This window comes from Protopterus annectens, chromosome 2.part1, assembly GCF_019279795.1.
Source record: "Protopterus annectens isolate FY-2018-M chromosome 2.part1, PAN1.0, whole genome shotgun sequence".
Lineage (NCBI taxonomy): Eukaryota > Metazoa > Chordata > Ceratodontiformes > Protopteridae > Protopterus > Protopterus annectens.
Genome location: NC_056729.1, coordinates 1,999,777,984 through 1,999,790,426, shown reverse-complemented (window position 1 = coordinate 1,999,790,426; position 12,443 = coordinate 1,999,777,984). Strand labels below are relative to the sequence as shown.

Below are 12,443 nucleotides of genomic sequence, written 5' to 3'. Positions count from 1 at the left end.
AAATTTCTGAAACAACTGACTAGTAAATTGAGTACCATTGTCAGAAATAACTTTGTGTTGACTACCATGAACTGAGAAATGACGTTTCAACTTGGTGATAATAGCAGTGGAAGTTAGATTAGATAGTAAATCAATCTCAAACAAGTTCAAATAAGAGTCTACCAACACTAAGTAATGATGATTGCTCTACTCGAATATATCAGTTGCTACTGTTGACCAAGGTAGTTCAAGAACATGACTTAGATGAAGTGTTTTTTTTTTTTCAAATGTGGTTTAATATTATTGCATGCTGAACAAGAAGAAAGTGCTTTATCAATGTCTTTTACTAGAGAAGGCCAAAATACTAGTTATCTCACCCTTCTTTTGGTACATTCAGAACCTGGGTGACTACGATGCAAAATCTGGATATATTCATGTTGTATGGAAGCAGGAACAGCAATTTTAGGACCTTTGAAGATAATGCCATTTTCCATCAACATTTCATCTTTGTAAGGACAATAGGTTTGCACTTCAGGTGGTACACTAGATTGCTTTGACAGCCATCCAACATTAATGTAGTGGATGAGCTTTTGCAAAATTGGATCAATCTTCATATGATCTCTCAGCTCATCAAGTCTTGTGGCAGAAAAATTACGCACTTCCATGATGTCAAAGTCAGAATTCTCTGCATTAAGCAGTTTCCTTGTAATTCTGGATGATCTGGACAAGGCATCAGCCAGATAAAGAAGTCTGCCTTTTGAAAAGGCCATTTTGAAGTTGTACTTTTTCAATTTGAGCATCATTCTTTGTAATCTCGCTGGGGTGAAATGCATAGGCTTCTTTAGAATAGTAACTAGAGGTTGGTGATCAGTTTCAATCTGAATAGCTCGACCATAGATATAATGGTCTGCCTTCTTGAAGATTAACTGCACCAAGACCAAATTTTGAAACATCACAGGAAAGAGTGACTGGTTTATTGACATCATAGTATCTTAATGTAGGTGGTGGTTCTTCAAATGTCTTCTTGTACTGTTCTAGCCAAGACCATGTAACATTTTTGTGCATCAGCTCTCTCTAAGGTGCTGTCAACTCACTGAAGTCTGGTATAAACTTGCCTTAATAGTTGGCCATACCAAGAAAACTCTCTAGAGCCTGAACATTATCTGGAGCTGACATCTCAAAAATGGCTGCTTGCTCGGATGGGTCTAGTCACAAGCCAGTGCTATTAAATAAATGGCCTACATATGCAACTTCTGTTAGTCTGAATTTGCACTTCACAGGATTGAGTTTTAAGTTCACTTCACATGTTCTGTCTAGAACTTTCTTAAGGTTTCTGTCATGCTCTGCTTCACCATTGCTTCCAACCAAGAAATCATCTACTATTATGGCACAAATATAACCTGTAAAAATTTGCTACATTGCACACTGAAAGACTTCACTTGCAGAATTTATTCCAAATGGCAACCTGAGAAATCTATACCTGCCAAACGGGATACTGAAAGTAGTCATTAATTGTATATTAATGTCTTAATATTACTGTACAGTGAACAAATGCTGTGTCTGACAATGTATAAATTGTACTGCTGGAGCTTTTCTTCCGGGGCCTCCACTGAAAATGGACTCCTGGCCCAGTCAGACTTTCCCGGTTAACAAATGTAATAAATAAATAAATAAAATTTGCAATCAAGCGTCACTTGCCAAAATGAACTTTTTGCATCTAAGACAGAAAAAACAGTGACATTTGGTAATAGAACTGCGACTTCCTCAACTGTACACATTGGATAATGTGGTCTCTTTAATGCTTTGTTCAAACCTCTTCGGTCAGTACATTATTCTGATCTCGTCTGAGCCTTTTTTGTGGGCTGCTACCATGGATGACACCCATTTAGTTGGTTCTGTAACTGGACAAATTACACCTTGCTGCACCATTTTATCCAACTGAGCTTTGACTTTATTCTACATAGCTATCGGAACTTTTCTTGCTGGTCTGTCCACTGGACTGACCTTTTGGTCTAACCTCATAGAATGCACAACTGGATGCTTGCTCAACTTGTTATCAAAAACATCAGCATACTCTGAGAAAATAGCTTCAGTAAAATTTTAACTAGGTTATGTGCTTATATGATGAACTTCTTTGGTAAAAGAAAGCAAAGTCATTCTCAAACTGTCTCTGAGACCCAATAATGACTGCACAGGTCTTCGGACTACATAGAATAACAAGCTGTAAGAGTTCCTAGCCAAATAACATGAAAGTACTACTGAGCCTTCAGTTTGAATTTCTTCACCTCCATAAGCAACAAGTTTTGCACAACAACCACACTGAGTTGTTCATTAGTTCTCACCTTAGCAAATGTATCTGCTGACATAACATTACCCTTTGAGCCAGGTCTACTTAAGCTTGGTGGTTTTACCATTGATCTGGACAGTACAAAACATTTCATTGTTTGCCAGCATATCTACTGCATCAACCTTTTCCCCAATTACTGATACATAATCTACGTAGAAAGTAGAACTGTAGCTCTCTATATGATCAACTTGCTTTTTTAAGTGACCCTTCTTTATAACTGTGTGAGGTTTACTTGATTTCCAAAACTTTTGAAAATGGTTTCATTTTTTACATTTCTGGCATTGATGACCAAATGCTAAGCATTTTTCTCTTTTAGTCTCATGATTGGCACCACAGTTGCGACAGTTAACAATAAAGACGGATTTGGGTTTTGCTGACTCGCCATTGTACTGCACTGAGCATGTCCTTTTATTAGAACATGCTGGAAAACTACGGGTTTTACCTGGGGAATCTGCAAGGATGGCAGATGCCATGTGCTTAGGCCTGTTTCTGCTAACCACATGTTGCATGCTGTCTACATTTGCTCTGGAGCCTGCTGAAACCATGTTCTTATCACTTGCAAGCATACTTGTGTGCCTTTCCATAACTTCATGAATTTGACAATCTCAAGTAGCTTTTCTTAGCATTCAATCATTGTCACAAAGCAAAATCTTTCTCACTGCAGCACTGTTAATACCACACACAAGCCTGTCCTTTATCAACTCATATTTTAAGTCACCAAACTAATACATTTTAGGCTTGTTTCTCAGGTCAGTTATATAACCTGTAAAAGTCTCCCCTGGTTTTTGATCTCTTGTGTAAAATAAATTTCGCTCTAATGTAATATTTGTCGGGGGGTTACACATTTCCTGAATTTGTGCTTCAAACACTCAGGGTCTTCCTTTGATTCAGCCTGTACAACAATATGGTGGTTTTCACCTTCTCCCTCATATACTGCTAGGCTTAGCAAAATGAATGCCCTGGTGCATCCATCTTTATCAGAATAAGCTGCTTGTATAAAAATATCATGCTCTTGCTCAAATGTTCTTCAGTTTTATGCAATGTTCTGACCAAACACCAATGGTGATGGTTTTTGAAATCCATCTGCCATATTAACACATACTAATGAAGGCTTTTGTAAGTATGCATTAACACACACACATACATATGCCAGAAATGTATCCCAGTATTTGCAACTATGCTCAATAGCACAAGCCTCCAAATAACTGAACTTTTTGAAATAAGTCTGTCGAGCAGTGTAATACTATTGAAATCACTGTATTGTAAAAGTCATTTATCATCATTGTAAGAAACATTTCAAAACAACTGCAATGTGCGAATAAACTGGGCAGAAGAAGCTCAGAGTAAGAAACATTTCAAAGTAACTGCACTTTGCACACTAAAACTTTTCAAAAATGGCTATACTTTACTAAACAACTCTTTACAGTGCAAGAAACACTATGTAATTGCGACACTTTATGAATAAACACACCCAGCACAAGAAACTTTTCAAAATGTCTGCATTTTGACTGTACTTCATGGAATACTTGCACTTTGCACACAATAAACTCTTCAGAATAAATGTACAGTAATAAGTAAACATTGTAAGCACTTTTACACACTTTGGGATACTTCAAATAACTCTACTTAAGCCCCGAATACAATGCAAAATAGTAGTTATGCCAAAACATAGCACTTTGCCAAAAAACATGCAGTCGCCTTGCTTTATTTATGCTTAATGTGCCTTTTTTTGCCCTTATTATATTCGTTTTTCTTGTTTAGTCTTTCTCAATGTCCATCATGTTACATTATGTTCTATTTCTTTGTACATAATCCAACTGTCTCTGGCACACATACTTAATGTGCGCTTGTATAATCACAGCTGACAATTGTCTGTTACGCTATCATCCTTGTATCAAGTGAAATGTTCTAACTTTCAGTAATAGTTGTCTTACCTTGTTTACTCCTAGTTGTACTTTCATTGTTTTGATTTCTTGCCCAAATGTGTGTTTACCCTTACATTAGTAGTCTTTAGATATTATGTATAATTATTTGATACTATGTTTATTATTTCATGCCTCTTCCCTGCTGTGACTATACTTGTTTATATTTTTCTGTTCTCTCCTATTTTGTCCCTTGTCAGTGACATACTTATTTGATGTTATAGTGGAGGTTTTGTCTCCAGGCCCCCTTTGAAAAAGGGCAGCTTGCCCAGTCAGATTCTCCTGGTTAACAAATGTACAACAGATAAATAAATAAAATTATGCCTTTATTCTACTCATTTTGCTTTAAATATGCCTGTTTTGCCTTAAACTTGCTTGTTTTGCAATTCCAAAGTAATTCCAACCCCCTTATATGCTTTCCTGATAATTGTTTACTCAAATATCTTAATTTTAAACATTTCACTTAAATAATTAACCTTTTGTCCTCTCACTTATTTAATAATGCGGCCTGTGCCCTTGTAATGCTCCATTTTATCTTTCTTTATAAAATAAATAGTTCATGCAAGTGTTCATTACCTTTGGTTCATTTCTGGCCCTTTTCATGCTCATTTCTTATAAATTACCTTCACTGTTATCTCTGTAGCTCATAGTTTTGAAAATCAGTTTCTGGAATTCCGGTCCTGAAACCATAGGATCATAGGATCATAAAAAGTTACAAGGCTATTGGTCCTGAGGGCCTTATATGTCTAGCCAAGAGTTTATTCCATGTTTAGCTCATGTTTAGACAAGTCAGCACCCAAAGCCCCTGTCCAGCAGGGACACAGGTGGAATCCCAGGGGTGTATTTTCTGTTTCCCATCCAGTTATCCAGGTTATGCTTAAAAAGGAATAATGAGGTACTCTGCTTGATGTGGAGAGGGAGTCTAGTCCACAGATGGGGAAGTCTCTGGGACACAAATCTGTCCCATCAAGTCCTATTGATATCAAATACCAGGTTGAGGTCACATGTGTGGGTTATTTGAGTGGAGCTTGACTTGTGGATATGCAGCAGTCCCATCAAGGGGGTGTCTAAGATTGCTTTGTATGCCAGACAGAGGTCACCTGCAAGAAGTCTGTATGAAAATGAGTAGAGGGACAGGGTTTTTGGCCTATCTATGTGGGGTAGATGTGGTCTCGCCAGCTGTTGCATGTGCTTTGTGAGGTACATGCCGAAGGGGGCATTGTACTCAATAATTGGCCTTATAAGGGAAGAATGCAGGGATGTTATGACCTCCTTGTCCCTGGATGAAATACCCAAACTTATGAGGTGGGCCATGTAGAAAGCTTTCCGTACAACAGAAGCAACATGGTAGTCAAAAGTCAGGTTACTATCAACCTGGGTGCCCTAATCCCTCATGACTGATTACGTATTTAGGATGTTGTTATTAATGTGATAATATGTGGGGACATCACTCTACCCAAAGAGGATGATGATGTCACTCATCCAGTCAGGATAAAATAGATGAGTCTTTGTGGGTTCTGTTCAAGCAGCTTTATTATGTACAAGCACATCAGGACTGAGGCTTAATAACTTTAACTTAGGTAAACTTATAAGCAAATTAGCTGTTACACTCATACATGCTCACTCTCTGGCTGTATTCTCAAAATGGCACTGAAGCTAGCACATGCCTGCTATTTATATGCATGTGCTGACCCTGAAATGCTTCTTAAAGGTAATGTACACACACATTATTCTGCAAAAACCATACAGATTACACAGGTGTGTCTCAATATTTACCCATAAAATATAAAAATAAGAAACTTAAGTGAAACAATAAAGCTAAGCGACTGGATGGCCACCGTACTTCTACGAAATATAAAGAATGCTGCAAACTATTTCAAAACAGATGTGTACTTTACAGCCTAGTATATATTAAACCTATGTTAGTAAAGAATGCATCCCAACCCAGGATGTCATCTGACTTAAAAAGACAAGTTATACACAACATGCAAAAGGAATAAGTTCATTTCTGAGCAACAGAGCTATAAACAGTTAAGACAGAAATGTAAACAAGTTGTGACAAAAGGAGGTACTACCAGCATAGTTAGCTAGAATTTTGTAAATAATTATATGTCATTGTGAATATCAAACTACTTTATATAAGATGCTTGCTATACACAAGTATTAGCGCTGTATGTCATATCAAACTGCTCTATACAGATGTTTGTGTTGAAAAGGTATTTGTAAAGTGCTGTGTTTAAAATGTATCCATAGTGTGCCATACTGGAAGAGAACAGAAAGCTGCATGCACGATTGTATCTGTTTAAATGTATATATTTTAACATTAGAAACTGGAATAGAGGAGGTTAAGCTCAGACCAGAAAACTTTAGAAAAATATCTGAAATTAAATTACTTTATATATTATGTCACAAAGATGTTTCAATGCAGCTATAGACAAAAGTCTGTACTAGGAAGCTTTCTGTATTGTCTCTGGGGTGAACTAATTGCTACTTTGGAAACATAAAGTAATGCAGTTGTTTCATGACTTCCAGCATCCCTTAGATGAGTATTTTTACACGTCGATGCTAAATATGCCAGCCTCAGCAATGGGGAGTAGCCTGAGAACTAGAAGTCAGATGACCAGAAATGATGTCATTCTGCAAGCTATCCCAGCAATAATATTTTAGATATTATTTTGAGAAGTCTCTTAGTGAGACAGAACATTCTGCATTCTGTCTTGGACCTTCATTCACCGCATTTGAATGCTCTAATGAAGTAAGATTTTAGGGAACAGCATAACTCTCTTAGATACAGTCATGAATATAGGGAAGCTTAGTTTAGATGATTTTCTTTATTTCTGTGAGCTTGTACTGCAATGTTATTTTAAATATTTCCAGTGGATTTGAACTCCGATGTCAGTGTGAATATATATTTAGTATTGTCTTGTTCTTTATTATTTATTATAAAATATATTTAAACATTTCATTATGGCTAATTGGTGCAGAGATATTAATGTTTTGAGAGGACTTGCATATTTATTTGGTGGCACTTTGTGAGTCACTCCTAACAGCCTTGCTCTTGGTCAAACTACCATTTGTATTAGTATTAATATTACACAGTAAAATTGAACACCCTTTGTTAAGGGCTCAAAGTAGCTGATAATGAGAGATGAGAGACTGGTGGTAGGCTTAATTACCTTATAGCCTAGGCAGAAGGGGGCATAGCTAGTAAACCTGTGCCAGCTTTCCAAGGTGAGTGTGTGTAAATCAAACCTCAAAGAGTGTGTGTGTGTCAGCTGCTTGGGTAGGGACACGAAGCACTGACTGGACAGAGAGGGTGTTGGAGGTCTTGGCTTGGTCACTCAGCTGAGATCTCATCTCTATAGCTGTGCCAGTGGGGAGTCTTACTGCGGCCTGTGGGAAGAGGGAGAAACTAGTCCCAGACTGACTGTGGTCTCTGTGTGCTCTTAAAGGAAATTACACTTGATGCAGAAAGCTGCATCTGGAAATACTGTGTGTGTGCCTGTTATCCTCCCAGTGAATGCCCTCCCCCCCCACAAGTGCCAATGGTGAGGATTGAGGCTCCTTGATTACTGGTCTAGAGGAGGGTCATCACACAAGTTAGAAAAAGGGACTTTGAACAGGCAAATCCAGCAGTCTCCTCAACCAGACATTTTTGAAACAATCATTTCTAAAATCAGGCAACAGTGTCATCCTATCACCTGCACATAAATCTAGTTAAAAACACACTTTGCTATGCAGTTGTTTTAAAACTCCATTACCAACCATATACACCTCACTTCCATATTCAGCACAGCATTGTTGGATATGGGTATCCTGAGGCAGTGTAGTAACTGCCTCATGTTCACTGATAATGATGTAAGTTTATATCATACAAACACACTGTGAGAGATGTAGATACACAATGTCATTGGAGGCAAAGCTCTCAAACAGACACATGAAAAATGCAAACAGCATTTCACCCAAAACATTCACTACCAGCACTAAGGAACAAACACACAGACCCGCATGTGTGGAGGTACCCACCTGTAATCTACCCAAACTTCCAAGACCTCCTAAAAGTATCTATTAGTGGGCCCATGCACACTCAAAAAGACAGTACCTCACATAACACATAACACTGAAAATCATAGTAGCCCCACTTCCAAGCCCATAAGGCAACACACCATACAGCCAAATATTCTAATTATTGGGGATTCTATTGTAAGGTATACAGATTCCCCCCTTACCAGGCTAAACAAGGAGGAGGTCACAGTGAGCTCTCTTTTTACCTGTGGCACCCATTTTGAGGAAACAAAGCTTGTAACCTCAATGATCATGAATCCACTTAGGTCTTTAATCCACAAGTACATTATGATACAGTCATAGTCTATGTGGGTGTAAATGACATACCTCACTGGACTACATGAAGAGAGACATGATGGAGCGCTCTGAATATGTGTCCCAGGTGCATATGAATGTTGCCTTGAGTAGCATCCTACCTTCAGCAATGATGATCTTACAGTAGTAGGAAAAAATGATTGACTTCAACAAATGGCTGAGTTTCTGGTGTCCAGCAAGGGGGTTCAATATCTGTCAGCTTGGGGAGACATGACTGGCAAACCACGATGTTTTGCCAGGGATGGTTTGCATTTGTCACCACTTAGCTTCCTGATACTGGAAAGAACTTTATCTACACCAATATTGCATTTTGTAGGCCATGCCAAGGATTTAAACCCTCCAACATAACAAAAATTACTCATGGCTACCTAAAGGTACTGCTGCTCAGTGCTAGGAGTTTAAATAAAAAAAACTGCACTCCCTGAAGGCATTGCTCTCTCTGGAGAAAGTAGACATATTTGCAGTCACAAAAACATGGTTCAGAACCATAGAAAGCAGCCCTGCTCTCAAAGGCTACAATGTGTTTCATACATTACCATCCCCCTCAGCTCAGGATAAAAACAAAGGGAGGTGTCTTAGTGTTCATAATGGACAAGTACACTGCTAGACTTGTCCAAAAAAATGGCTTTCTTGACCTGCTCTATGCCCAACCAACCATAGCTGCAACCCCCGATCATATCTTTAATAGCTACATATCTCCTAACATGAGTCTGGAAAACCACACCTCCTACCTAAACCTACTGAAATCGCTTAACATTCAGCCTAACACCATACTTATGGGTGACTTTAACTACTCTTCCATAAACTGGGAGACTTATATGACCCATAATTCACTTTCTCAGAGGTTTTCCAACTTCGTCAATGCAAACATCCTGGAGCAACTAGTTAGCTTCCCAACTAGTGGTAGAAATATCAAGAACATGGGGTATGCGGCTCCCTCCCATGCATTAATTCCTCCCAGGTAATATACAAAAAGTGATCTCCTTTAGTATTAAAACTAATCTAGAACTCTCATAAAACTCCAAACCTGTTAAGAACATTGCTTAGGCCAAATACCTCAAACTAAGTGACAGCTTATTAAACTTCCAAGTCCCTCTGAATCTGGATGACAGCGAGGCCTAGTCTGAGCTGTACAAAAAGCACTTCAAAACCACATTCTTAGCTGCATAGAGGAGGCAGCACCTGTCTGAGTCAAACCTACGATTACTGGAAAAATAAACCACCCTGGTGGACCCCTAGCATATATAGGCTAGTCAACAAAAGGAAAAAATGCTCTCCAAAGCCAAGAAGGAACATACAAAACAGTGCAAAAAGACACTCACCTGAATAAACAAACAAATTGGAGAGCCGGTCAACTTTGCTGAAGCAAACTATGAGGTAAAGATAGCCTCCCAGGTGAAAGATAACCAGAAGGCCCTTATTAATTATCGTAACCTCAGGGGAAATGCTCAAAAATGAGCCGAGTTAATCATGAATGCAAGACTTATACCCAGCCTGATACCTGCTGGCCAAGATAATTAAAATCTCTTCCTTTTATATTTTTATATATTTTGCAATACAATACACTTTACAAAGAACAAAATAAAAATAGAAAATAGAGTATGATAGTTCTTTTATATGTTTTACCTCTAAGTGTGATTTAATATTCTGAATATTCCACTGCAAGGGTTCCTTTAGTATTTGAAAATTTGCCTCTGTCTAGAAGCAAAAAAAGGAGTGCATGTTCATGAATTTATATGCAAACTTTAATAATATTTTATAGAGTTTCACAAGAGAAAACAACTTCTATTGTTAATACAATAGTTGTAACCATAAGATGTCATGGGGAGCAATAGGTGCATTATGGGTCTTGCGTTTAACCATATTTCAAAATTATTCTTTATCATATTTTACACAGAATAGATCATTTCAATATTTAGCATTCTCTTCTCAAATATTTTATTTCTGTTTCCTGACTCAAATCATATTTCTAATTGTTTTATACTTATATATCGCCTTGAACTTATTGTAGAGCATTCAGTAGTTTGATTAAAAAGGGAAGTATTGGTTCATTTAATAGAGTGATAATATTTACTTAATTTGTAAAAGCAATACCTGACACACAGTTCTACAAATCAGCTAATCAGATAATATGATATTTAGAGCTCTGTTCCAAAAATGTTCCTGTCTTTATAAAAGGTAAATCAGTGCTTGCACATCATGCCAGTGACTTGCTTTCAGAAGGAGAATAGTTCCACCATCATTTCAAACATTTTGAAATAAGAATTTCATCCCCATGAAAAGCTAAATAATAAAAAACTATATAGGAATAACCATAGTTCAGAGTAAACATATATCATTGCTCCTGAGCTCTTACATTGCAAAAAAAAAAATCAGTCTTAAAATGAGGTCTATAAGCATTTGTGAAAAGAGAATAAATACAGAGGAGAATTAATAACATTGAGGAAAATTATATGGGATGTTGTAAAATGCTACAGTTATGTGAAATTACAGCATTTAAACATTCCTAGGAGTGTAGTAGTTATTTGCAAAATTGTATCACTCAGATATTACTTAATGTAGCAGCAGTAAATTATTCATTAGACTGCATGTTGCCAGCTAGTTCACTTAAAAAGACAATGACAAGTCACTTTTTTTTTCTTCTTACCTGTGGCACCCATTTTGAGGAAACAAAGCTTGTAACTTCAATGACAGGAAATCCTGCTTCTGAAAGTTGGTTAATAAAGTCAATTTTAACTTTTGTGGGGACAATTACCTATATAGAAACAAATACATTTTAAGGTGTGGGCCCTTAAGATATCAGTGTTATACTTGTTGCAGTAAATTATATCAGTTGTTATAAGACTGTTAGTCCTATATATACTGCATGCACTGAATGTAAAATAAACTCTTTGGTTAAACAAGTAAAGGCTTTAGATAATTTTAACAATGTTAACTAGCTACCAGATATAAACATTACAGCATCTCTTTCTCTTCAACTGTTGACCCCCCCCCCCATTTAGTGAAAGCACCCAAACTTCAACATTCATAATTTAATACAGAAAACACTGACATAGCATACAGCAATGACATTAAGTATTACTATACATACATACACACACACACACACACACACACACACATATATATATATATATATATATATATATATATATATATATATATATATATAAAATATAGATAAAATGGGATGGACGGCATGCATTTATATTTTATGCTAACAGTGGACCCAAGATAAACCTAATCAAGGCCCATGTCTTTTACACTATGTACATATTTTGTTTACCTACACTCTAAATACATCATCAGTAATTAATGTATATATTTACTACATCATCAATGCTATGGAAATTCCCAAGACCTATCATATTTATGTGAGTTACAAAACATAAAGTAAAAGGTGACACATTCTATACATAAAATCAAAGCAAATACACTCTCGGTAAAACACCCTAGTCAACCCAAAGCAACCCCCCCCTGAATCAAATTCTGTTTTTATTAATTTAATTGCATTTACACTCTCCATTTAGGTTAAAGAAAAACAATCTAAAATTAGATAATAACACGGACTGCATTTCCAATGACTTTAAAGTATGTTGCATACGCAAAATACACAACCACAGCCATGCAAAAATAACACAGCCTACCTGCATCTACTTCTAAAAATGAGAAAAGTTAGTCTAAGAAAATAAAAGGTGAACTAAAACATTAGCTGTATCTAGTAAATCCCGAAACAGCATCACCAGTAAACTCTAACTTCCTAAATTATCTAAAAATAATATGAGAACTGTAACTATAAAATTAACAAATTCGAA

The 12,443-nt window shown here is 36.8% G+C and overlaps 1 protein-coding gene across 1 annotated transcript in view; it reads right to left on the bottom strand.

Moving 5' to 3' along the window:
* Positions 1-12,443, bottom strand: part of LOC122795079 (3-hydroxy-3-methylglutaryl-CoA lyase, cytoplasmic-like) — a gene marked incomplete at its 3' end in the record, with an annotated part of 307,454 nt that overhangs the window by 187,200 nt on the left and 107,811 nt on the right. The window contains exon 3 of the mRNA XM_044063654.1: positions 11,276-11,383. Within this exon, the coding sequence (XP_043919589.1) occupies positions 11,276-11,383 (108 nt within the window). The remainder of the gene's footprint in view (positions 1-11,275; positions 11,384-12,443) is intronic.